The 25,303-nt window shown below is 64.0% G+C and overlaps 2 protein-coding genes across 2 annotated transcripts; one reads left to right on the top strand and one right to left on the bottom strand.

Annotated features, from left to right (window-relative positions):
- Nucleotides 1-4,078: 4,078 nt before the first annotated feature.
- On the top strand, nucleotides 4,079-21,750 carry LOC129197889 (retinal guanylyl cyclase 1-like). The gene is made up of 20 exons (XM_054806692.1): nucleotides 4,079-5,174; nucleotides 6,480-6,781; nucleotides 7,394-7,748; nucleotides 8,399-8,483; nucleotides 8,598-8,694; nucleotides 9,223-9,327; nucleotides 9,602-9,685; nucleotides 9,977-10,057; nucleotides 10,814-10,990; nucleotides 11,768-11,924; nucleotides 12,497-12,646; nucleotides 15,862-16,010; nucleotides 17,102-17,265; nucleotides 18,002-18,194; nucleotides 18,743-18,917; nucleotides 19,312-19,410; nucleotides 19,708-19,802; nucleotides 20,509-20,594; nucleotides 20,877-20,985; nucleotides 21,622-21,750. Exons 1-19 carry the CDS (start codon nucleotides 4,079-4,081, stop codon nucleotides 20,965-20,967), a joined length of 3,741 nt encoding a protein of 1,246 aa, XP_054662667.1. The 3' UTR covers nucleotides 20,968-20,985; nucleotides 21,622-21,750.
- Nucleotides 21,751-22,442: 692 nt separating this feature from the next.
- On the bottom strand, nucleotides 22,443-25,279 carry ZNHIT1 (zinc finger HIT-type containing 1). The gene is made up of 5 exons (XM_054806785.1): nucleotides 25,159-25,279; nucleotides 24,845-25,015; nucleotides 24,107-24,186; nucleotides 23,174-23,343; nucleotides 22,443-22,520 (listed from the first exon to the last, which is right to left on the bottom strand). The coding sequence occupies exons 1-5, from the start codon at nucleotides 25,262-25,264 to the stop codon at nucleotides 22,499-22,501; spliced, it is 549 nt and encodes a 182-aa protein (XP_054662760.1). The 5' UTR covers nucleotides 25,265-25,279; the 3' UTR covers nucleotides 22,443-22,498.
- Between the last annotated feature and the right edge of the window lie 24 nt (nucleotides 25,280-25,303).

Raw genomic sequence — 25,303 nt, 5'->3', positions numbered from 1 at the left:
CCCCCGTGGGTGCTGCCCTCCCGTCTCCCAGCACCCACAGGCCCCCCCTTCTCCTCCCCCCACCCCTCGTTAAGCTGATTACACCCACGGAGGGGGGGGGGGAAGGGGGATTAGGGCCCCCCCCCCCCCCCCGCTCCGGCTGCACACGGGTGCTGGCGGCCGTGGGGGCACCCTGGGGGCAGCCGCCGAGTGGGCACCCAGGTGTCCGGGGGGGGCCACGGCCCCCCACCCCCCCGCAGCACCCACCCGCCAGGGCCTGGGAACAGGTAAGGGACCCCCACCCCCCCACCCCCACCCCCCCGTGGGCCCCACTGGGGTATTGGGGTCCCCTCCCGGGTTATTGGGGTCCCCTCCAGTTGCGTGGGTGCCCCACGGGGGTATTGGGGTCCCCCCCATATACCTGGGTGCCCCTCCCAGGGTATTGGGGTCCCCTCCCAGGTTATTGGGGTCCCCTCCCAGACCCCTGGGTCCCCTCCCAGGGTATTGGGGTCCCCCCCCACGAGATGCGTGGGTGCCCCACGGGGGTATTGGGGTCCCCTCCTGGCCCCTACTGCAGTATTGGGGTCCCCCACCCGGACCCCCAGGTACCCCCCTGGACACCTGCATCCCCTCCACGTGTATTGGGGTCCCCTCCCTGGGGTTTTGGGGGTTCCCTCGCTGGGTATTGGGGTCCCCTCTGGGACCCCTCGATCCCCTACTGCAGGTTTGGGGTCCCCTCCCTGAGTATTGGGGTCCCCTCCTGGGGTATTGGGGTCCCCTCCCTGAGTATTGGGGTCCCCTCCCGCAACCCCTGGGTCCCCTCCTGCAGTTTTGGGGTCCCCTTCCCAGGTATTGGGGTCCCCCCCCAGACTCCTGCGTGCCCCACTGGGGTTTTGGGGTCCCCTCCTCCAGTTTCGGGGTCCCTTCCCGGGGTATTGGGGTCCCCCCCAGGTATTGGGGTCCCCTCCTGCAGTTTTGGGGTGTCCCCCCCCGGTATCGGGGTCCCCCCTGGACCCCCAGTCCCCTCCCCATTTCCCAGACCCTGGGGGCCCTGCTGGGCTGGGGGGAGCTGTGCACACGCATGTGCAAATGTGAGACGTGTCCCGGCACACGCGTGTGCAGGTTGGGCCATGGCCTGGCACACGCATGTGCAAATGTGAGAGGTGTGCTGGCACACGCATGTGTAGGTGTGTGACGTGTCCTGGCACACGCGTGTGCGTAGGTGTGCGGTGTGTCCCTGCACACGTGTTTGTGGGTGTGCGACGTGTCCCTGCACACGCGTGTGCAGGTTGGGCCATGTCCCGGCACACACGTGTGTGTAGGTGTGCGACGTGTCCCTGCACACGCATGTGTAAGTGTGCGACATGTCCCTGCACACATGTTTGTGGGTGGGTGTGCGACGTGTCCCTGCACGCGTGTTTGTGGGTGCGTGATGTGTCCCTGCACCCGTGTCTGTGGGTGTGCGACGTGTCCCTGCATACGTGTTTGTGGGTGCGTGATGTGTCCCTGCACACGCGTGTGTAGGTGTGCGACGTGTCCCTGCACACACGTTTGTGGGTGGGTGCGCGACGTGTCCCTGCACGCGTGTTTGTGGGTGCACGATGTGTCCCTGCACCCGTGTTTGTGGGTGTGCGACGTGTCCCTGCACACGCGTTTGTGGGTGTGAGACGTCCCGGCACACACGTGTGCAGGTTGGGCTGTGTCCCGGCACACGCGTGTGCAGGCGTGACACACGGGGTGACCCGGCCGCGGGGGATGAAGGTGCCAGAAATAACCGGGGTGGGATTACGGCAGCGCCTGACCCCGCAGCGCCAGCGGCACGGGGGGGGGTGACACCGGGCGTGCGACTGTCACACTGCGTGCGGGTGTCACTGTGCGCGTGTCACGCTGTGGGTGTCCCACGGGTGCGGGTGTCACCGGGTGTGCGGGTGACACAGGGTGTGCAGGTGTCACGCTGTGGGTGTCCCACGGGTGCGGGTGTCACCGGGTGTGCGGGTGTCACAGGGTGTGCAGGTGTCCCACTGTGGGTGTCCCACGGGTGAGGGTGTCACTGGGTGTGTGGGTGTCACACTGTGGGTGTCACGCTGTGGGTGTCACCGCGTGGGCGGGTGACAGAGGGTGAGGGTGTCGCTGGGTGTGTGGGTGTCACTCTGTGTGGGTGTCACGCTGTGGGTGTCACTGGGTGTGCGCGTGTCCCACTGTGGGTGTCCCATGGGTGTGGGTGTCACCAGGTGTGTGGGTGACAGAGGGTGAGGGTGTCACACTGCGGGTGTCACCGGGTGTGTGGGTGTCCCACTGTGGGTGTCACGCTGTGGGTGTCACCAGGTGTGCAGGTGACAGAGGGTGAGGGTGTCACTGGGTGTGTGGGTGTCCCTGTGTGTGGGTGTCACGCTGTGGGTGTCACCAGGTGTGCAGGTGACAGAGAGTGAGGGTGTCACGCCGTGGGTGTCACTGGGTGTGTGGGTGTCCCTGTGTGTGGGTGTCACGCCGTGGGTGTCACTGGGTGTGTGGGTGTCACTGTGTGCAGGTGTCACACTGTGGGTGTCCCATGGGTGTGGGTGTCACCGGGTGTGCAGGTGACACAGGGTGAGGGTGTCGCTGGCTGTGTGGGTGTCACTCTGGGTGGGTGTCACACTGTGGGTGTCACGCTGTGGGTGACACCGGGTGTGTGGGTGTCACACGGCGTGGGTGACACCGTGGGGGAGGGGGGTGTGTGTGACACAGGGTGGGGGTTGTCACGCGGGTGTCTGGTTGTCACAGGGTGGGGGTGACACACGAGTCTGGGTGACACCTCGTGGGGGGTGTCCCATGGGTGGGGGGTGTCCCATGGGTGGGGGTGCCACCCCTCCCCCCCCGCCCCACACGTGGCCGCGCCGCCCTGCGCTGGGGGGGAGGGGGGAGGGGGGGATAATCCCGGTTTTACCCCCCCGGGGATTAACGGGGCCGCGGGGGATGATGGGAGCGGGGGGGGGTTATCTGTGCCGGCTCCTCCCCCCCCCCCCCCTCCGGGCACCCAGCTGTCCAGGACCCCCCCACCCTGGGGACCCTGGTGTCTGGGACCCCCCCACCCAAACACCCCTCTGTCCAGGACCCCCCCCACCCTGAGCACCCAGGTTTCCAAGGACCCCCCCACCCAAGCACCCCAGTGTCCAAGGACCCCCCACCCTGGGGACCGTGGTGTCCAAGGACCCCCCCACCCAAGCACCCAGGTGTCTGGGACCCCCCACCCAAGCACCCAGGTGTCCAAGGACCCCCCCACCCAAGGACCATGATGTCCAAGGACCCCCCCACCCAAACACCCAGGTGTCCAAGGACCCCCCCAGTCCGGGTGTCCCCCACCCCGTCCCCCTCTCACCCCCCCTCTCTCGCAGGTGGTGGCCCCTGGCCCTGCGGACCCCCCGGTCCCCACCCCACCATGGTGGCATCGCCGGACCCCGCCAGACCCCCCCACCGCCACCCGCCGCGGCCCCCCAGGGCCTGAGGACCCCCCCGGCTCGTCCCCAAGGTCCCCGTCCCACCCCGGACCATGCGGCCCCGCGGTGCCCATGGGGACATGACCTGCGGTGGCACCTCCTCCCACGATGGCTTTGGCCATGATGGCACCTCCCACCGTGACGTTTTCTGCGGTGGCTTCGGCATCTCCTGCCGTGACGCCTCCCATGGTGACATCACCCCGACTGGTGGCATCCCCCGTGACGTCATCTCTCACAGCGGTGGCATCTTTCACGGTGGCGTCTCCCACAGCGATGACATCTCCTACGATGGTGGCATCTCTCACGACAGTATCTCCCACGGTGGTGGCGTTTCCCAGCCTGGTGGCATCTCCCACACTGGCAGCAGGTCCCACGGTGATGGCATCTCCCAGAAGAGTGATGTTTCCTATGGTGCTGGCATCTTCCACAACAGCGTCTCCCACGGTGGTGGCATCTCCCACGGTGGTGGCATCTCCCATGACAGCGTCTCCCACGGTGGTGGCATCTCCCGTGACGACATCTTCCATCATTGTGGCATCTCCCACAGTCGTGGCATCGTCTCCTCTGGTGGTGGCACCTCCCTTAATGCCACCTCCCAGGCTGGTGGCATCTCCCACACCAGCAGCATGTCCCCTGGTGGTGGCATCTCCCAGAATAGTGACATTTTCCACAGTGGTGACATCTCCCACAGCCGTGGTGTCACCCAAACCAGCGGCATCACCCACGATGGCAACTCTCACGGTGGCATCTTCAGCGGTGGCACCTCCTGCAGTGGCAGCTCCCACCTTGGTGGCATCTCCCATGGTGGTGACATCTCTCACCGCCATGGCATCACCCAAACAAGCGGCATCTCCCACGATGGCAACTCTCGCAGTGGCATCTGCCATGATGGCATCTCCCATGGTGGTGGCATCTCCGATGGTGGTGGCACGTTCCACAGCCGTGGTGGCACCCAAACCAGCAGCGTCTCCCACGATGGCAACTCTCGCAGTGGCATCTCCCACGGTGGTGGCACCTCCCAAACCGTCCCCTCCTGCCACGGTGCCATCTCCACCAGCTTCCTCCTCCGCCTCTCCCACCATCCCCGGTGGCCTCCCCACCTCCTCCTGCTCCTCCTCCTCCTCCTCCTCCTCCACCCGCCCCCGACCCGAGGGGCCACCTTCAAGGTGGGGGTGATGGGTCCTTGGACCTGCGACCCCCTCCTGGCCCGGGCTTTGCCCGAGGTGGCCTCCCGTTTGGCTGTGGCCCGTCTCAACCGCGACCCAACCCTCAACCAAGGCTACTGGTGGGACGCGGTGGTGTTGGCCGAGGCGTGCCGGACCCCCCAGGCCGTGACTGGGCTACTCAACGTTGAACGTTATGCCACCGGGCTGGTGGGACCCCTCAACCCGGCCACCTGTGGGGCCGCCGGGCTCTTGGCGGCTGCCTGGAACAAGCCCTTGGTCTCCTGGTCTTGCTTGGGTGATGTGGAAGGGTTGGACACCTTGGTTACCCCCATGCCGGAGCCCGCCAGGGTGCTTCACGCCGTCCTCCGCTTCTTCCGCTGGGCCCACGTGGCCGTGATCTCCGCCCCACAGGACCTCTGGCGCGAGGTGGGGCAGGGCTTGGCCCAGGACCTCCGGGCTCTGGGGCTGCCCGTCACCGTCGTCACTGCTGCCGGGACCCAGGAGGACGAGGCCCGCGAGGCTCTGAGGAGGGTGCAGAGGGCTGACGGCGTCAGAGGTAACGGGGGGGTGGGTGGGTGGACATGGGAGAGGGTGGAGGAATGGAGATGGTGGAGATGGGAAAGGATGGATGGATGGATGAATGGATGGAGATGGGAGAGGATGGAGATGGTGGGGATGGATGGATGGATGGAGATGGGAGAGGATGGAGATGGTGGGGATGGATGGATGGAGATGGGAGAAGATGGAGGAATGGAGATGGTGGACATGGATGGATGGACATGGGAAAGGATGGAGGCATGGAAATGGGAGAGGATGGAGATGGTGGGGATGGATGGAGGAAGGATGGATGGAGATGGGAAAGGATGGATGGAGACGGGAAAAGATGGATGGATGGAGATGATGGGTATGGATGGATGAAGAGGGGAGAGGATGGAGGGATGGAGATGGTGGGGATGGATGGATGGAGGAAGGAAGGATGGATAGAGATGGGAAAGGATGTATGGATAGATGGAGATGGGAGAGGATGGAGATGGTGGGGATGGATGGATAGATGGATGGAGATGGGAGAGGATGGATGGATAGACGGAGATGGTGGGCATGGATGGATGGATGGAGATGGGAGAGGAAGGATGGAGGGAGGGAGATAAGCCTATGTAGATGGTTGATTGAAGGGTTGGGTGGATGGATGGGTGGATGAAGATAAAGCTATGTGGACAGATAGATAGATGGATGGATGGATGGATGAAGGAATGGATGGATGGAGGTGGAAGGGGAAGGATGGACAGTGATAGTGGGTGTAGATGGATAGATGGAGATGGAGGAGGTGGGCGTGGATGGACAAATGGATGGATGGATGGATGCAGATGGAAGGGGAAGGATGGATGGAGATGGTGGGTATGGATGGATGGAGGTGGAGAAGGTGGGTGTGCATGGGTGAGGAGAGAGCGTGAATGACCGAATGGAGATGGAGGAGGAGGGCGTGGATGGATGGAGATGGGAGAGGATGGATGGATGGATGAAGATGGTGGGTGTGGATGGATGGATGGATGAAGATGGTAGGCATGGATAGATGGATGGAGATGGGAGAGGATGGATGGATGGATGAAGATGGTGGGCGTGGATGGATAGATGGATGGAGATGGGAGAGGATGGATAGATGGAGATGGTGGGCGTGGATGGATGGAAGTGGATGGAAGAGGTAGAAGGATGGAGGCGGCAGGATGACAGATGGAGCAGGTGGACCTGGATGGAGGAGGTCCGCATGCCAGCTGAAGGCTGGCTGGGGAGCTCCAGCAGGCACGGGGTGGTGGAGGCGGCTGGGGTGTCCCCACGGTGACTCACCTGCCCCTGTCCCCCGCAGTGGTGGTGATGTGCATGCACTCGGTGCTGCTGGGCGGCGAGGAGCAACGGGTGCTCCTGGAGAAGGCTGAGGACATGCGCATGACTGATGGCACCTACGTCTTTGTCCCCTACGACGCCCTCACCTTCCCCCTGCCCTACCACCGCGTGCCCTACCCCGTCCTGGCCAACAACACCAAGCTGCGCCTGGCCTACGACGCTGTCCTCACCATCACTGTTGACTCGCCCAACGTCACCTTCCACGAGGCCCTGCGCCAGGCCAAGGAGACCTATGAGATCCCTACGCACATCGACCCCACCCAGGTGGGGCTGGGGGCACCTCCATGGAGTTGGGGACACCTCCGTGAGGTTGGGGGCACCTCCATGGGGTGAGGGACACCTCCATGGGGTGAGGGACACCTCTGTGAGGTTGGGGGCACCTCTGTGAGGTGAGACGCCTCCATGTGGTGATGGACGCTTCCGTGGGGTGAGAGACGCCTCCATGGGGTGAGGGACACCTCTGTGGGGTGAGGGACACCTCCGTGAGGTTGGGGGCACCTCCGTGGCATGGGGATGGGAGTGATTTGGGTTATGGGTAGGACGTGAGGTGGGCCAGTTGGTGGAGGACATGAGCAATGAGACTTGGGTGGAGGTGATTGTGGCTTGCAGGTGTTGGATGGAGGTGGTCATGGCCAACGGGAGTGGGGCAGATGTGATGGTAGCCAACGGGAGTTGGGCGGAGATGACTGTAGCCAATGGGAGTTGGATGCAGGTAGCCGAGCAGAGATGACCGTGGCCAACAGCGTTGGGTAGAGATGACTATGGCTTGGGTGGAGACAGCCACGGCCAACGGCATTGTGTTGCGGGTGTCACCATGGCCTCCTGGAGCTGCTGGCGGTACCTTGACACCCGCCGACACGTCCTCTCACCCCACAGGTCCACCCCCTCTTCGCCACCATCTACAACTCCATCCACTTCTTGGCCAAGGCGGTGGAGGCCACACGACAAACCGGCCGCTGGGTGATGGGCACCAGCGTGGCCGAGCACGCCCGCGACTTCCGCCTGGAGGGCTTCTGCCAACCCTTCTCCGTCACCGAGGACGGGGACGTCAACGTCCCCTACGTGGTGCTGGACACGGACGGCAAAGGCAACCAGCTGTGGCCGGTCTACGGGCTGGAACCGGGCACGCGGGGGTTGAGCTACCGTGGCCACGGTGTCCACTGGCCCCACAGCTCCAGCCCCGGCACTGACGCTGGCTGCTGGTTTGAGTCGGGGTCCATCTGCCACGGGGGTGAGCGAGCAGCGCCGTGGTCCTTCCCCACCTCTGTCCGTCTGTCCGGCCACCTGGTGTATGACCAGGTGGTCCCGTGTGTGAGCTGTCCAACCAGCCAGCCGGCCTCGTGGGTGTCTGTCAGTCCCTCTGTCCGTCCCTCCATCCATCCACACATTCATCCATCCGTCCATCCATCCGTCCATCCATCCGTCCATCCATCCGTCCTTCCATCCGTCCATCCATCTGTCCCTCCATCCTTCCATCCATCCTTCCATCCATCAATTGGTCTGTCCATCCATCCATCCATCCACCCATCCGTCCACCCATGCATCCATCATCCATCTGGGGTGACCACAGCGTGAATCCATGACCATAAGCAATCATAGATGGCCATGGGTGACCATGGTGGACATCCATGACCATAAGCAGTCAGAGGTGGCCAGGGGTGGCCCTGGTATGAGTCCATCCGTGACCATAAGCAGTCGTAGGTGGCCATGGCTGACCGTAGGTGGCCATAGGTGGCCACGGGTGACCATGGTGTGCAGCCATGACCATAAGCAGTCAGAGGTGGCCTCGGGTTGCCTTGGATTCCTGGGTGACCACGCACCACCGTGGGTGGCTCCTCTGGGCCACGCCACCCCTTCACCCCCTTCTTCTCTCCGGCGCAGGGGTGGACGCCACCTTCGTGCTCCTCATGTTTGTCCTCATCTCCGCCCTCATTGCGCTTGGGGCTGCCATCGCCTGCTTCATCAGGTGGGTGCCACCACCTTATGGGGTGCTTTGGGGTTCAGGAGGGGACCCTGGGGTGGTAGAGGGTCCCTGGAGGGGGGACGGTACCCCAGCAGCTTCCGTGTCCCCTCCCTGCAGGCGCCGCATCCAGCAGGCCCAGCTGATGAAGGGACCCAATAAGATCATCCTCACCATGGAGGACCTGACCTTCATCAACACCCAGAGCAGCAAGCGGGTGAGGGATGGGGGGGCCCTGGCAGCGGGGGGACTTCTGTGGTGGCCACGTTGGCTCAGGGGCTCGATGGCCCCAGAGGTGGCTGGAAAGGAGCCCCTGTGGCCTCAAGCTTTGTCCTCGGGAGGAGAACCGTGGGCTAGAGGGATCCCATGGGTGACACGTCCCCGTGGTTGATGGGTCCTGATGTTTTCCCTATGGCCAAGCTGGCCTTGGGGAGGAGACCTATGGACTGTTACGTCCCCATGGCTGATGTGTCCCCATGGGTGACATGTCTCCAGTGTCCCTGTGGCCTAAGGTGGTCCCTGTGACCTTGGGAGGTGACCTGTAGGCTGATGTGTCCCCATGGGTGACGTGTCCCCATGGCCTGAGGTGTCCCCCAGGGCCAGGCTCTACCCTGGAAGAAGATCCATGGGCTGGTGGGTCTCCACGGGCGACGTGCCCCCTTGGGCACCATGTCTCCATGGGTGACGTGTCCCCACGGGTGACGTGTCCCCATGGGCCACATCCTGACCTATCACCACGTTGCAGGTGGACGGCAGCCGTACCAGCTTGGCCGGCCGCAGCGGGGGGGACACCAAGAGCATCAGAAGCGTGACCGCGGCCCCCGACACCACCAACGTGGCCATCGCTGAGGTGAGACGTCCCCTCGTCCCCGCTCCCCCCTCTTCTGCATCCCCACCCGTCATCCCCCTCCCCGTCACCCCAACCCACCACCCCAACTGCCACCTCCGGGGGCGACAAGGCAGGGCCACCTCTGCAGGGCCACCCCCCCCCCGTTCCCCCCCTCCACTGCTAGTGGTGGGGGAGGTCACCTCCACCCCCTGGGTGCCCCCCATCCCACGTCCCAGCTGGATGATTGACAGCTCTGGGGCCATGATTGACAGCCGCCTCCCGCCCTTTCCCACAGGGCGCCGAAAACCCGAAGGGCAACGGTCACCTCCCCCTCCTCGTCCTTTTGTTTAACCAGCAGGGCCTTGTCGCCTCCGTGCAGGTAAGTTGAAAGCGGAAAACCCACCGTTTCACCCAAAAATGGTCCTCCTGCTCCACCCCATCCCTCACCCACCACCCTCCTCCAGCGTGACCTTAATCGAGGGCAAAAAGAGGGACCAGGGGTGGATGGGTGGGGATTCTCCAGCAGCTTCTAGTAGGGTTGTGTGGTGGGTTGGGGACGTTGGGGGAGGAGGATGAGGAGTGTCCCCCCCCACACCCGTGTCTCTGCGTGGGACCTGTGGTCCTGGGGGTCTTCACACCTCACCTGCTCTGTTCCCCCCCGCCTCCTCAGGGTGACTGGGTCTGGCTGAAGAAGTTCCCTGGAGACCAACACAGTGAGGTGAAACCGGCCACCAAGCTGGCCTTCTGCAAGGTGAGGGGGTCATGGGGGACAATGTTGGGTCATGGGGGACAATGTTGGGTCATGAGGGACAATGTTGGGTCATGGAGACAATGTTGGGTCATGGGGGACATCACTGGGTCATGGGGGCATCACTGGGTCATGGGGGACAACATTGGGTCATGGGGGACAACGTTGGATCATGGGGACACCATTGGATCATGGGGACACCGTTGGATCATGAGGGACAACTTTGGGTCATGGGGACAGCTTTGGGTCATGGGGGACATTGCTGGGTCATGAGGGACATTGCTGGGTCATGGGGACAACGTTGGGTCATGGGGGACATCACTGGGTCATGGGGGACGTTGGCTCATGGGGACACCACTACATCATGGGGACATCACTGGATCATGAGGGGCAACTTTGGGTCATGGGGACAACACTGAGTCATGGAGGACACCACTGGTCATGGGGACATGACTGGCTCATGGGGACAACACTGGGTCATGAGGGACATCATTGGGTCACGCAGGACAAGGTTGGGTCATGGGAACACCACTGAGTCATAGGGACGTCGCTGGGTCACGGGGACACCACTGAGTCATGGGAGACAATGCAGGACCATAGGAGGCCATGGAGGCCAACCCCAGGCCATGGTGGGACAATGTCAGGCCATGGGGGGACAATTCTGGACCATACTGGGACAAGGCCAGGCCATAAGGGGACGACACCAGGCCCCAGGGACAATTCCCGGCCCCATCCCACGTGTCCTCTGACCCGGGACAGCTGCGTGACCTGCGCCACGAGAACGTCAACCTCTTCCTGGGCTTCTTCCATGACTGTGGCATCTTCGCCATCGTCTCAGAGCACTGCTCCCGCGGCAGCCTGGAGGACCTGCTGCGCAACGAGGACATGAAGCTCGACTGGATGTTCAAGTCCTCCCTCCTCATCGACCTCATCAAGGTGACGGCCAAGCCGGGGGGTGATGGGACACGGTGGGGGCCATGGCAAGAAGCTCGGTGGCTGTGGTGGTGCTGGTGGTGACCATGGCAATGGCTGTGGTGGCCATGGTGGTTCCTGTGTCTGTGGTGGTGCTAGTGATGCACTGTGATGGCTGTGGTGGCAGTGACTATAGCAGTAGCCGTTGTGGTGGTGGTGGCCGTGGTGGTGGTGGCCACTGTGGTGGCTCTCATGGTGGCTGTCATGGTGGCGGCCATAGCAGTAGCCAAGGTTATGGCCATGGTGGTGGCCACTGTGGTGGCCATGGTGGTGGTGGTGGCCCATGGCAGTAGCCATGGTGATGGCCATGGTGATGACCATGGTGGTGGTTACCATGGCTGTAGACATAGTGATGGCCATGGTGGCAGCGGCCATCATGGTGATGGCCATGGCAGTAGCCACGGTGGTGCCCATGGTGGTGATGCCCTCACCAGTAGCCACACTGGTGGCCATGGTGGTGGTGGCCATGGCAGTAGCCACGGTGGTGGCCATAGTTGTGGCCGCTGTGATGGTGGCCATGGTGATGGTGGCCATGGTGGTGGTGGCCATGGTGGTGGTGGCCATGGCAGTAGCCACAGCGGCAACCACAGTGGTGGTGACCACGACGTCAACCCCGCCGCCACAACCCCCGTCCCGCCGACCGCCTCGTCGGCCACGCCGGCCCATCCCCTCTCCGCCGCGTCACGTCGTTGCCGCCGCCGCCTCCGTCGCCGTTGACGCCGCCGGCCGGGTGTCGCGCAGGGCGTGCGGTACCTGCATCACCGCGACGTGGTCCACGGGCGCCTCAAGTCCCGGAACTGCGTGGTGGACGGTCGCTTCGTGCTGAAGGTCACCGACCACGGCTACAACGAGCTGCTGGAGGCCCAGCGCATCCCCGCCCCCACCCCCCAGCCACAGGGTGAGGGCGGGGCCGGGGGGGCGGGGCCTGGGGAGGGGGTGGGGCCTAGAGAAGGGGGCGTGGCCTGGGAGGGGGTGGGGTGGGGCGGGGCCTGGGAGGGGGTGGGGCCTAGGGAAGGGGGTGTGGCCTGGGGAGGGTGGAGCCGGGGGCGTGGCCTGGGGAAGGGGGCATGGCCTGGGGAAGGGGGCGTGGTGTCAGGTTGTGGGCGGAGCCAGGTATGGGTCAATGGGAGGGCAAGGGGGGTGGAGCCTGTGGATTGGGGCGGGGCCTCTGGGCTGTGGGCGGGGCCCTAGAGCAGGGGGCGGGGTTTGCAATGGGCAGGGGAATGGGGGCGGGGCCTCCGGGCTGGGGGGTGGAGCCTCGTTGTCTGTGGGCGGAGCTTGACGATAGGGAGGGCGGGGTCTCCCGTAGTGGGCGTGGCCTTCTCAAAGGGGGCGTGGCCTCGCGGTGGGCGTGGCCTGCCCGGTCCTGATTGACATTAAGCGGCACCACTGGGGGGCGTGGCTTAGCCGTGAGGGGGCGTGGCCTGCGGTGGAAGGGGGCGTGTCCTAGCTCGGCCCCGCCTCCCCCAGAGCGGCTGTGGACGGCGCCGGAGCTGCTGCGCGACGCGGCGCTGGAACGACGCGGCTCCTTCCGCGGGGACGTCTACGGCATCGGCATCATCATGCAGGAGGTGATCTGCCGCAGCGGCCCCTACTGCATGCTGGGGCTGCCGCCCGAAGGTACCTCCAGTTACACCAGTTACCGCCCAGTTACCTCCCAGTTATCTCCCAGTCACCGCCCAGTCACCGCCCAGTTACCTCCAGTTACCTCCAGTTACCGCCCAGTTACCTCCAGTCACCGCCCAGTTACCGCCCAGTCACTGCCCAGTTATCTCCCAGTTACCTCCCAGTTATCTCCCAGTTACCGCCCAGTTACCTCCAGTTACCGCCCAGTCACCGCCCAGTCACCTCCCAGTTATCTCCAGTTACCGCCCAGTTACCTCCCAGTCACCTCCAGTTACTGCCCAGTCACCGCCCAGTCACCGCCCAGTCACCTCCCAGTTACCTCCCAGTTACCGCCCAGTCACCTCCAGTCACCTCCCAGTTATCTCCAGTCACCTCCCAGTCACCTCCCAGTCACCACCAGTTAACTCCCAGTTACCGCCCAGTTACCTCCAAGTTATCTCCAGTTACCGCCCAGTCACCTCCAGTCACCTCCCAGTCACCTCCCAGTCACCTCCCAGTTACCTCCCAGTTACCGCCCAGTCACCTCCAGTCACCTCCCAGTTATCTCCAGTCACCTCCCAGTCACCTCCCAGTCACCACCAGTTAACTCCCAGTTACCGCCCAGTTACCTCCAAGTTATCTCCAGTTACCGCCCAGTCACCTCCAGTCACCTCCCAGTCACCTCCCAGTCACCTCCAGTCACCTCCCAGTCACCTCCCAGTTATCTCCCAGTCACCGCCCAGTCACCTCCCAGTTATCTCCAGTTACCGCCCAGTTACCTCCCAGTCATCTCCAGTTACCGCCCAGTTACCGCCCAGTCACCTCCCAGTCACCACCCAGTCACCGCCCAGTCACCGCCCAGTCACCTCCCAGTTACCTCCCAGTTACCGCCCAGTCACCTCCAGTCACCTCCCAGTTATCTCCAGTCACCTCCCAGTCACCTCCCAGTCACCACCAGTTAACTCCCAGTTACCGCCCAGTTACCTCCAAGTTATCTCCAGTTACCACCCAGTCACCTCCCAGTCACCTCCCAGTCACCTCCCAGTCACCTCCAGTCACCTCCCAGTCACCTCCCAGTCACCTCCCAGTTACCTCCCAGTTATCTCCAGTCACCTCCCAGTCACCTCCAGTCACCTCCCAGTCACCACCCAGTCACCTCCCAGTCACCTCCCAGTCACCTCCCAGTCACCTCCAGTCACCCCCCAGTTATCTCCAGTTACCTCCCAGCCACCCCCCAGTTACCTCCTAGTCACCTCCAGTCACCCCCCAGTCACCTCCCAGTCACCTCCAGTTACCTCCAGTCACCTCCCAGTGACCCCACAGCATGCTGGGACTGCTTCCCAATGCCCCACTGGTAACCCCTCCCAGTATCACCAGTAACACCAGAAGGCCTCCGCCCCCCTATAGCCCCCCCCAGGACCCCCCCAAGCATCTCCAAGACCCCCTCAAGTATCTTCAGGACCCCCCCAAGCACCTCTAGGACACCCCCCCCCCAGAATCTCCAGGACCCCCAGGTATCTCCAAGACCCCCTAAGGATCTCCAGGACCCCCCAGGTGTCTCCAGGACCCGCCCCCAAGTATCTCCAGGACCCCCCCAAGTATCTCCAGGACCCCCCAGGTGTCTCCACGACCACCCCAAGTATCTCCAGGACCCCCCAAGTACCTCTAGGACCCCCCCCCAAGAATCTCTGGGACCCCCAGGTATCTCCAGGACCCCCTAAGCATCTCCAGGGCCTCTCAAGAATCTCCAAGACCCCCCCAAGTATCTCCAGGACCCCCCAGGTGTCTCCAGGACCCCCCCCCAAGTATCTCCAGGACCCCCCAAGTACCTCTAGGACCCCCCCCCAAGAATTTCTGGGACCCCCAGGTATCTCCAGGACCCTCTAAGCATCTCTGGGGCCCCTCAAGAATCTCCAAGACCCCCCAAGTTTCTCCAGAACCCCCCAGGTGTCTCCAGGACCCCCACAAGTATCTTCATGATCCCCGCAAGCACCTCTAGAACCCCCCCCAAGCATCTCCAAGGCCCCCCAAGTATCTCCAGGACCCCCCAGGTGTCTCCACGACCACCCCAAGTATCTCCAGGACCCCTCAAGTACCTCTAGGACCCCCCCAAGAATCTCTGGGACCCCCAGGTATCTCCAGGACCCCCTAAGCATCTCCAGGGCCCCTCAGGAATCTCCAAGACCCCCCCCAAGTATCTCCAGGACCCCCCAGGTGTCTCCAGGACCACCCCAAGTATCTCCAGGACCCCCCAAGTACCTCTAGGACACCCTCCCAAGAATCTCTGGGACCCCCAGGTATCTCCAGGACCCCCTAAGCATCTCCAGGGCCCCTCAGGAATCTCCAAGACCCCCCCCAAGTTTCTCCAGAACCCCCCAGGTGTCTCCAGGATCCCCTCAAGTATCTTCATGATCCCCGCAAGCACCTCTAGAACCCCCCCTAGGCATCTCCAAGGCCCCCCAAGTATCTCCAGGACCCCCCAGGTGTCTCCACGACCACCCCAAGTATCTCCAGGACCCCCCAAGTACCTCTAGGACACCCTCCCAAGAATCTCTGGGACCCCCAGGTATCTCCAGGACCCCCTAAGCATCTCCAGGGCCCCTCAGGAATCTCCAAGACCCCCCCCAAGTTTCTCCAGAACCCCCCAGGTATCTCCAGGACCCCCTCAAGTATCTTCATGATCCCCGCAAGCACCTCTAGAACCCCCCCCCCAAGCATCTCCAAGGCCCCCCAAGTATCTCCAGGACCCCCCCCCAGGTGTCTCCAGGACCCCCCCAAGTATCTCCAGGACCCCCCAAGTACCTCTAGGACCCCCCCCAAGAATCTCTGGGACCCCCAGGTATCTCCAGGACCCTCTAAGCATCTCCGGGGCCCTCAAGAATCTCCAAGACCCCCCAAGTTTCTCCAGGATTCCCCAGGTGTCTCCAGGACCCCCTCAAGTATCTTCATGATCCCCGCAAGCACCTCTAGGACCCCCCCTAGGCATCTCCAGGACCCCCCAAGTATCTCCAGGACCCCCCCCCAGGTGTCTCCAGGACCCCCCCAAGTATCTCCAGGACCCCTCAAGCATCTCCAGGCCCCCCTCACCCCAGCATCTTCAGGATCACCCCAAGGACCTCTAGGACCCCCCAGACACCCCTTGACCCCTCCCCAACTGACACACACACACACACACCCCCTCCAGCCCCCTCCCTTGACACCCCCCTCCCCGGTGACGCGGGTGTCCCCAGAGATCATCGAGAAGGTTCGGCGACCACCCCCGCTGTGTCGCCCGGCCGTCTCGGCCGACCAGGCGCCGCTGGAGTGCATCCACCTGATGAAGCAGTGCTGGAGCGAGCAGCCCGAGCGGCGGCCCACCATCGACCAGATCTTCGACCAGGTGGGACCAGTCTGGGGTGGGACCAGTCTGGGGCGGGACCAGTCTGGGGCGGGACCAGTATGGGGCGGGACCAGTATGGGGAGATATGGGACCAGTCTGGGGTGGGACTGGTATGGGGTGGGACTGGTATGGGGGGATGTGGGACCAGTATGGGGTGGGACCAGTATGGGGGGATATGGGACCAGTATGGGGGGATATGGGACCAGTATGGGGCAGGACCAGTATGGGGAGATATGGGACCAGTATGGGATGGGACTGGTATGGGGGGATATGGGACCAGTATGGGGCAGGACTGGTATGGGGGGATATGGGACCAGTATGGGGGGATGTGGGACCAGTATGGGGCAGGACTGGTATGGGGCGGGACTGGTATGGGGGGATATGGGACCAGTATGGGGTGGCACCAGTATGGGGTGGCACCAGTATGGGGGGATATGGGACCAGTATGGGGGGATGTGGGACCAGTCTGGGGTGGGACCAGTATGGGACAGGACCTGTATGGGGGGATGTGGGGCTGGTATGGGGTGGGACCGGTATGGGGGGGATATGGGACCAGTATGGGGCGGGACTGGTATGGGGCAGGACTGGTATGGGGGGGATATGGGACCAGTATGGCATGGGACCAGTATGGGGCGGGACCAGTATGGGACAGGACCTCTATGGGGGGATATGGGGCTGGTATGGGGTGGGACCAGTACAGGGGGTATATGGGACCAGTATGGGGGGATATGGGACTGGTATGGGGGGATATGGGACCAGTATGTGGTGGGACTGGTACAGAGTGGTATGGGACCAGTATGGGGTAGGGTGGGACCAGTATGAGATGGGATGGGACCAGTATAGGGTGATGTGGGTCCTTGAGTGTGGGGTCAGGTGGGACCTGGGCTATGGGGTGGGACCAGTATGGGGGGATATGGGACTGGTGTGGGGTGATACGGGTCCTGGGGTGTAGGACCTGGGGTTTGGGGTGGGCCCAGTATGGGGTGGGCCCAGTATGGGCTCCTATAGGTCTGACCCATAACTATGGGGATATAGAGACCATGGGGCCATATGGGGCTGACCCATAAGTGGGGGGCGGGGTTTCCTGGCAGTTCAAGAGCATCAACAAGGGCCGGAAGACCAACATCATCGACTCCATGCTGCGCATGCTGGAGCAGTACTCCAGCAACCTGGAGGACCTCATCCGGGAGCGCACCGAGGAGCTGGAGATCGAGAAGCAGAAGACGGACAAGCTCCTCACCCAGATGCTGCCCCCGTGGGTCGCCGTGGGTCGGGGGGGGGGGGGTGTGGATCTGGGGGGCAGATGGAGGAGGTGGACATCATCCAGTAGATCCCGTCCGGGTCTCTGGGGATGGAGGGGGTAGCCATGGTTGGGGGTTTGGGGTGGTCACACAGACCTCGTCTGGGTTCTGTGGGGCTGGAGGGGGTCACTGGGGACAGGTTGGGGTTGGCCATGACCCATTGATCCCACCCAGATCTGTGGGGCTGCAGGGGGGGTCACTGGGGACAGGTTGGGTTTGCCATGACCCAAGGATCTCACTCAGATCTGTGGGGCTGGAGAGGGTTGAGGTGGCCACCAGGGACAGGTTGGGGTTGGCCGTGACCCATTGACCCCACCCAGATCTGTGGGGCTGGAGGGGGTTGAGGTGGCCACCAGGGACAGGCTGGGGTTGGCCGTGACCCATTGACCCCACTGGGATGTGTAGGGCTGGAGGGGGTTGACTTGGCCATGGGGAACAGGTTGGGGTTGACGATGTCCCCACAGACCCCCGTCCCGTGATGGGGACGTCAAGGTCTCCCCACCCTGTCCCCGTGGTCCCTGTGGTCCCCAGGGCCACCAGAAGCTGGTGGCTGAAGAACCACATGGGACACGTGGGTCTCTGTTGGGTTGAGGGGAAGATCTGGGGATCCTGGAGACCCCAACTGCCTTGGTGGTGGGGACACAGCGGTCCCCACTCAGTCCCCGTGTCCCCCCCACCGTGTCACGGCAGGTCAGTGGCCGAGGCCCTGAAGATGGGCACCCCCGTGGAGCCCGAGTACTTTGAGGAGGTGACGCTCTACTTCAGCGACATCGTGGGCTTCACCACCATCTCAGCCATGAGCGAGCCCATCGAGGTGGTCGACCTCCTCAACGACCTTTACACCCTCTTTGACGCCATCATCGGCTCACATGACGTCTACAAGGTGACAGGGCCACCCCAGGGTGGTCATGGTCCACTGGGTCACAGCTCCCAACATGGAACGTGGCCACCAAATGAATGTCTTCGGGGGTCCCCATGGTCCTCGGTGACATCTCCGAGGTGACGGGGCCACCCCGTGGTTGTGCTTTGGCCACCTCCATCTGCAGAGAGGGGACATGGCCACCGAATGAAGGTGGCGATGGGTACCCAAGGTCCTTAGGGACGTCCGCGAGGTGACTGTGGCTCTGGTGGCCACGGTCCCCTGGGACACGCCTGTGCTTTGGCCACCTCAGTCTGCAGACAGGGGACACGGCCACCAAACAGACACGGTGACGTGCCCCCAAGGTCCTCAGGTGACGTTGCCAAGGTGACGTGGCGCCGGTGGCCTCCAAGGCACGTGGCCTTGTGATGGCCACCTCCACCTCCTCTCCCACAAACCAGGGATGTGGCCACGCTCGGTGTTGGGGGGTGTGATGGGTGTGTCCCTGGTGACCGTGGCAACCCCCCCCTCTCCCGGCCCCGTGACGTGTCCCCCGTGTCCCACCCCCACAGGTGGAGACCATTGGGGACGCCTACATGGTGGCCTCGGGGCTGCCCAAGCGCAATGGGAACCGCCACGCCGGCGAGATCGCCAACATGTCGCTGGACATCCTCAGCTCCGTCGGCACCTTCAAGATGCGCCACATGCCCGAGGTGCCCGTCCGCATCCGCATCGGCCTCCACTCCGGTAAGGCCACGCCCCCTGCCCTGGATTGGTCCGATTTGGCCATGCCCATCTGGACACACCCCTTCCGGTCCATGACCCGTCAAGCCGTATCGCGTCTTGGCCAACACTCAACATGACCATGACCCCTTGGCCGTGACCCTGGAGGGGGGGGGGGAGCACCCCCGGCCACGCCCCTTAGACACACCCTTAATGACCACGCCCACCTCCCACCATGGCCACGCCCCTTCTTGGCCACACCCAAACTCATCACCTCTTGGCCAACACTCAACGTGGTCATGACCCATTGACCGTGACCCTTGGCTGCACCCCCCCCATGACCCCGACCTGAGGCCCTGCCCCCTCGTGACCACACCCCGTGTGACCACGCCCCCCCTGAGGCCCCGCCCCTCCACAGGACCCTGCGTGGCCGGCGTCGTGGGGCTCACCATGCCGCGCTACTGCCTCTTCGGGGACACCGTCAACACGGCGTCACGCATGGAGTCCACCGGCCTGCGTGAGTCTGTCCCCCTGATGTCCCCACGTGTGTGCGTGTGTCACCGATGTCCCCACACACGTCTGTGTCCCCGCGTGTGTTCCCCCCCCCATGCGTGCGTCCCCCAACACGGGTCTCGCCGCACGCCCCGCCACGCGTCCCCTTCCCAAGGTGGGGGACACGGACACGCACAGAGCGGCAGGGGGTGACGTGGGGGACACGGGGTGCGTGTGGGGGGGACGGACGTGGGAGGATGAGGAGGGGACGTGGGGTGTTGGGGACCACGGGGGGACCCCGGTGACGGGCGTGTCCCTGCAGCGTACCGGATCCACGTCAACGCCCGCACGGTGGCCATCCTGCGGGCACTGCAGGAGGGATTCAAGCTGGACATCCGGGGCAAGACCGAGCTCAAGGTGCCCCCCCAGTGCTCCCAGTGCCCCCCAGCACCCCCCAGTGCCCCTTATTGCCCCGTTATTGCCCCCTTACAGCCCTTATTGCCCCCTCGAAGCCTTTATTGCCCCCTTAAAGCCCTTATCACCCTTATTGCCCCTTTATTGCCCCCTTATAGCTCTTGTTGCCCCTTATTGCCCTTACAGCCCCCTTCTTGCCCCCTCATAGCATTTATTGCCCCTTCTTGCCCCCTTACAGCCCTTGTTGCCCCCTTTATTGCCTCCTTGTAGCTCTTATTGCCCCTTTATTGGTTCCTTATAGCCCTTGTTGCTCTTTATTGCCCTTATAGCCCCCTTATTGCACTTATTACCCCCTTATTGCCCCCTTGTAGCCCTTATTGCCCCCTTATTGCCCCTTATAGACCCCTCGTTGCCCCTTTATTGGCTCCTTATAGCCCTTGTTGCCCCTTATTGCCCTTATAGCCCCCTTCCTGCCCCCTTATTACACTTATTGCCCCTTACTGCCCTCTTATTGCCCCTTATAGCCCTTATTGCCCCCTTGATTGCCTCCTTGTAGCCCTTCTTGCCCCTTTATCGGCCCCTTCTTGCCCGCTTGTAGCCCCTTCTAGCACTCGTAGCCCCTCGTAGCCCCGTTATAGCCCCCTGTAGCCCCTATAGCCCACCCCGTTGCCCCGCGCGGGGCTGACAGTGGCTCTGCCCCCCCCCCCAGGGGAAGGGCGTGGAGGACACGTACTGGCTGGTGGGACGCGAGGGCTTCACCAAACCCATCCCCACCCCCCCAGACCTGCTGCCCGGGTGAGACGGATGCCCGGGTCCCTTTTTTTTTGGGGGGGGGGATGGACGGATGGGACAGGGGATGGGGGTGACAAACACCTGGGTCCCCTGGGGGGGGGGTGTTGGGGTCCCCTGGGGCGTGTGAAGATCTGAGGGGAAGGGGGGGGGTGTTCCCAAAGGGATGGGGGTATCCCATGGAGCAGGGTGGGGGGCAGGGACCCCCGGATGCCCCACGGGGTGGGGGACGCCTGGGTGCCCCCCCCAACACCTGGGTGCCCCCCCCCGACACCTGGGTGCCCCCAGGGCCAGCAACCACGGCATCAGCCTGGACGAGATCCCGGCCGAGCGGAGGAAGAAGCTGGAGAAGGCCCGGCCGGGGCAGGTGCCCAAATAACCACGGCCCAGCCCGGAGGTAAACCACGCCCCCTTTAATAATAGCCAGGCCACGCCCCCTTTCTAACAGACCACGCCCCTTTCTCTCAGGCCACACCCCCACTCATTAGGCCACACCCCTTCACCAAGTCCCACCCACCAGAATCAGGCTCCGCCCCACCCCCCCCCCGGAGGGCCAGCAAAGCCAATCGGGTGAGGGTCCTGGGGAGTTGGGATATTTGCATCTCATTAATATTCATAACACAGACCACGCCTCCCCGCGGGGGGGGGGTGTTGGTCCTCCTGGCGTATAGAGGGGGTGGTGCCGCTCTAGCCGCGCTGCCGTCCTCTCTATGGTGTGCCTGCTGCTTGCTGGAGGACTTCCGGAGTCCTCCAAACCATAGAGACAGGGCTAGCCTGCCCCAGGGGGGGGGGGGGGGGCCGCTCTGTACCTCCACACCGCTTGGCTCCATGGTTTGAAGTCCTCCGGAAGACCATAGAGTGCCGGTCCGAGGGAGCCGCTCTGCACCGCACTTGTATCCTTCTCTATGGTCGTCACCATAGAGACGTGTCTAGAATGGCCCCCGCGCCCCCTTCCCGGCGGCCATAGAGTGCGCGTTGCCTAGAGCGTCGCCGCGGTGCATGCTGGGCCACCGCTGACGCCCCTCCCCCACAGCCGGAGGGAGGTGCCAGCCCCTCCCCCACACGGCCCCGCCCCCCCGGTGCACGATGGGACGGCAGGAAACCGAGAGGGAGGAGTCAACGCATCGATTGGCTGCTGCAGACCACGCCCTGGCCAGCTAGTGACGTCACAGGAAGTGGCTCCCCACAGCACAAGGCGCTTCCGGACTTTTAAAGGGGCGGGCGTTTTCCGTCTGGTGACAGGAATTGCCCTTTAAGGGGCGGGGCCTTCCCCCAGAAGGGGGCGGGGCCTCACCCACCCAGCCAATGGCAGCGCAGGGACAGAGGACGCCCTTAAAGGGGCGGTGCCCTCGGTGGATTTTTTTTGTCAGCAGACAAAAAAAAGAGAAAGGCCCTCGGAAGGGAGAGGAGCCTGTCTGGGGCGGGCGGCCATATTGGAAACGCGGCGGGCAACCAATGGGATCGGCCGCTCGCTCTTAAAGGGACAGCGCACTTTTATTTTTTTAGGTTCATTTCTCCCCTTTTCGGTCCCGTCCGTCCGTCCCTCCCCCCCCTTCTTAAAGGCGCGGCCGCTGTCGGCCATCTTGTGCTCAAACTCAGGAATATTTGTCTGTAGACCAAAAAAAAACCCCACCAATCAAAACCCACAAATGTATCTTAAAGGGGCGGCGCCACCTCGGCTTCTGCCCGCCCTCGGGGAGGGTTTTCTGTAGAAAAACAAGATTTTCGCTCGAAAAAGTGGCTCTCGGAGTCGGCCATCTTGTTGTCACACCCAGGGCGTGGCTCTTAAAGGGGTGGCGCATGGGCGGCCATCTTGTTCCCAGCCCCGCGGGACAAACGAGCAGCGAGGTGGGGGGGGGGGTGACACCCAGGTTCCTTTATTGTCCCCACGGGTGACAGCGGCGTCCCCGTCACACCGTCCACTTCAGGCACCTGCCGGGGGGGCGGGAAGATGGGTCGGGGGGGGCCCTGTGTCCCCTGGGGTGTCCCCAGGCAGCGGCTGGAGCTGCTCCGGTGCGTCCCCATCCCCGCTGTCCCCCGTTGTTATACTGGGTGTCCCCCCCCACCCCATACCAGGTGTCCTGGTGTCCCCATGTCCCCTGTCCCTATGCTGGGTGGCCCCCCCACACCCAAAACCAAGTGTCCTGGTGTCCCCCACGTCACCCCATCCCCATCCCAGGTGTCCCCATCCCTGTACCAGGGCATCCTGGTGTCCCCGTGTCCCCACCTCATCCCAGGTGTCCTTGTCCCCATCCCAGCTGTCCCCACACCAGGTGTCCTGGTGTCCCCACCATCCCGGGTGCCCCCCGTCCCTGTACCAGGTACCCTTGCATCCCGATGTCCCCCTGTCCCCATCCTGGGTGTCCCGGTGTCTCAACGTCCCCCCTTCCCATCCCAGGTGCCCCCCGTCCCCGTACTGGGTGTCTTGGTGTCCCTGTCCTGTGTGTCCCCCCATCCTAAGTGTCCCCTGTCCCCAGCCTGGGTGTCCCCCACCCCTGTACCGGGTAATTTGGTGTCCCCATCCCCGCACCAGGTGTCCTGGTGTTCCCACATCCCCCATCCCGGGTGCCCCCCCGTCCCCGTACCGGGTGTCCTGGTGGGTGCCGAGGCAGCGGCTGGAGCAGTACCGGGCGCCGCAGGTAACGCAGGTGTAGGCGGAGGGAAAACCGCAGACGGCGCAGAAATGGCGCTGGGGCAGACGGGAAGGGGCGGCGCACGCCGAGACGTAGTTGGGGCCCTCGGCCGCACTCAGGTTCTGAAAAAGGGGGAGGAGGGGGGCAGGAGGGGGACAAGGGGTCAGTTCGGGGTGCTGGCAGCACCCCAAAAGCCACCCTGACGCTGTGGGGATCGTACAACGGCACCGAGGCACCCTGGGAACATAAAAACCCCCCAAAATTACCCCAAAACTGAACTCAAGACTGCCCCAAACACCCCCCAGACCCCCCAACACCCCCCCCAATTCTCCAGCAGCCCTAAACCCACCCCGGGTGCCCCAAATAGCCCCAGAACCCCCCAAAAAACCCCACTGAGACCACACAACACCCCAAAACTGAGCCAAAATCCCCCCCCGGGGATCAGCTAGCTGGGCTGAATCACACCAATGACCCCCCCAAACCCCCCAGAGGGATCTGCTGACACCCCTAAATCTCCCCAGGGCCCCCCAAAACCTACAGGAGGATCCTCAGGCACCACTGAACCACCCCGGGTGCCCCAAATACCCCCAGAACCACACCCAGAGGGGCTCCTGGCACCCCAAAACCACCCCAGGACCCCACAAATGCCATCTGGGCCACCCCAGAACCCCCCCAAAACCGTGTCATGGAGCACAGTGACCCCCCCACAAAACCGCCATGCGCTCCTTAAGCATCCCCCAAAAACTGGAATCACCCCTCAATACACCCTAACTGCTCCCCCCCAAGCCTTACCGCCCCCCAAACCTTGCCCCTCCCTGAGCCCCCCTGAAGTCCCACCCCCCCCAGAGCCCCCCCAAATCTTCGGGGTCCCCCCCCCAGCCCCACCTGCTCCTCCAGCAGCGCCTGGAAGTTCTTGCGGAAGCGGAGCTTGAAGTGATCCCCCCGCGTCTTCTTCTTCTTCTTCCCTGCCCCCACCCCGCCCCCGCCGCAATCAGGGTGCTGGGGGGTGGGGGAGGGGGAGAGCACCCCCCCTGCTCCCCTGTAGCCCCCTATGCCCCCCCAGTTCCCCTCTGTCCCCCAACTCCCCCCACGTACCAGAGCTCCCCCAAATCCTCCAGTTCCCCCGAGCCCCCCCATCACCTGGAGCCCCCCAAATCCCCCGACCCCCCCTGGATCCCCTCATCCCCCAGTTCCCCCAAACTCTCCAGTCCCATGTCCCCCCCATCTGCTGGAGCCCCCCCCAGACTCCCCCGTTCCCCCCACCCCCCATCACCTGGAGCCCCCCAAACCCCCCAAGCCCCCCCAGACCCCCTCATCCCCCAAATTCCTCGACCTCCTCCTCCCCGGTCCCCCTGACCCCCTCCATCCCTCACAGCCCCCCCAAACTCCCCGGTTCCCCCTCCCCCGAGCCCCCCAAATCCCCCGAGCCCTCCCCCAACCCCCAGTTCCCCTCCTCCCCTGGTTCCCCCATCCCTCCCCTCCCCCAGAGCCCCCCCCAAACCCCCCTGTTCCCCCCACCCCCCATCACCTGGAGCCCCCCGAGCCCCCCCCGGACCCCTTCATCCCCCACCCCACCCCCCCCTCGCAGCCCCCCCAAACCCCCCGGTTCCCCTCTCCCCGTACCGGTCTCGGCGGTATCGGCGAAGTGGGGCAGCCGTTTCCCGGGCCGGGGCAGCCCGGCCTGCGGGTCATCCCCGAAATTATCGTTCTCCAACGCCTCCAGCTGCCGGTTCAGCCGCCGCTGCCGGGTCGCTCGGTCCAGGACCCGGCGTTGAGCAGCCTCCGGTACCCGCCCTACGGCCCGGGGCCGTCACTGGGGCTCCGGGACCCCCCTCGGGCCTCCAGGCCTCACCCCGGGCCTCCGGGACCCACCCGGAGCCTTCCGGCCCCCCCCGCTCCCGCCCCGGGCACCCCCCAGACCCCGGGGCAACCGGTACCTGATGCTTTCTTCTCCCCCATAGTGATGAGTGACGCCACTTCCGCCCCGTTGGGACGCCATTTCCGCCGTGATGTGACGCTACTTCCGCCCTGACGCGGCGCCATTTCCTCCCTGACACGGCGCCACTTCCGCCCTAACACGGC

The sequence above is a fragment of the Grus americana genome, chromosome 30, assembly GCF_028858705.1.
Source record: "Grus americana isolate bGruAme1 chromosome 30, bGruAme1.mat, whole genome shotgun sequence".
NCBI classification, from domain to species: domain Eukaryota; kingdom Metazoa; phylum Chordata; class Aves; order Gruiformes; family Gruidae; genus Grus; species Grus americana.
The sequence above is the reverse complement of the archived record's forward strand: the minus strand, read 5'-3'. Positions and strand labels throughout refer to the sequence as shown.

Bases quoted from the DNA above. Each gene is read 5' to 3' on its own strand.
- LOC129197889 (XM_054806692.1), top strand. From the start codon at position 4,079: ATGTCCCCTGGTGGTGGCATCTCCCAGAATAGTGACATTTTCCACAGT. The intron at 8,695-9,222 runs GTGAGGGATGGG...ACCACGTTGCAG, and splicing joins ACACCCAGAGCAGCAAGCGG to GTGGACGGCAGCCGTACCAG. The intron at 18,918-19,311 runs GTAAGGCCACGC...GCCCCTCCACAG, and splicing joins CCGCATCGGCCTCCACTCCG to GACCCTGCGTGGCCGGCGTC.
- ZNHIT1 (XM_054806785.1), bottom strand. From the start codon at position 25,264: ATGGCGCCGCGTCAGGGCGGAAGTAGCGTCACATCACGGCGGAAATGG. The intron at 25,016-25,158 runs GTACCGGTTGCC...CCCGGGCCGTAG, and splicing joins GGGGGAGAAGAAAGCATCAG to GGCGGGTACCGGAGGCTGCT. The intron at 24,187-24,844 runs GTACGGGGAGAG...GGGTGGGGGCAG, and splicing joins CGCCGATACCGCCGAGACCG to GGAAGAAGAAGAAGAAGACG.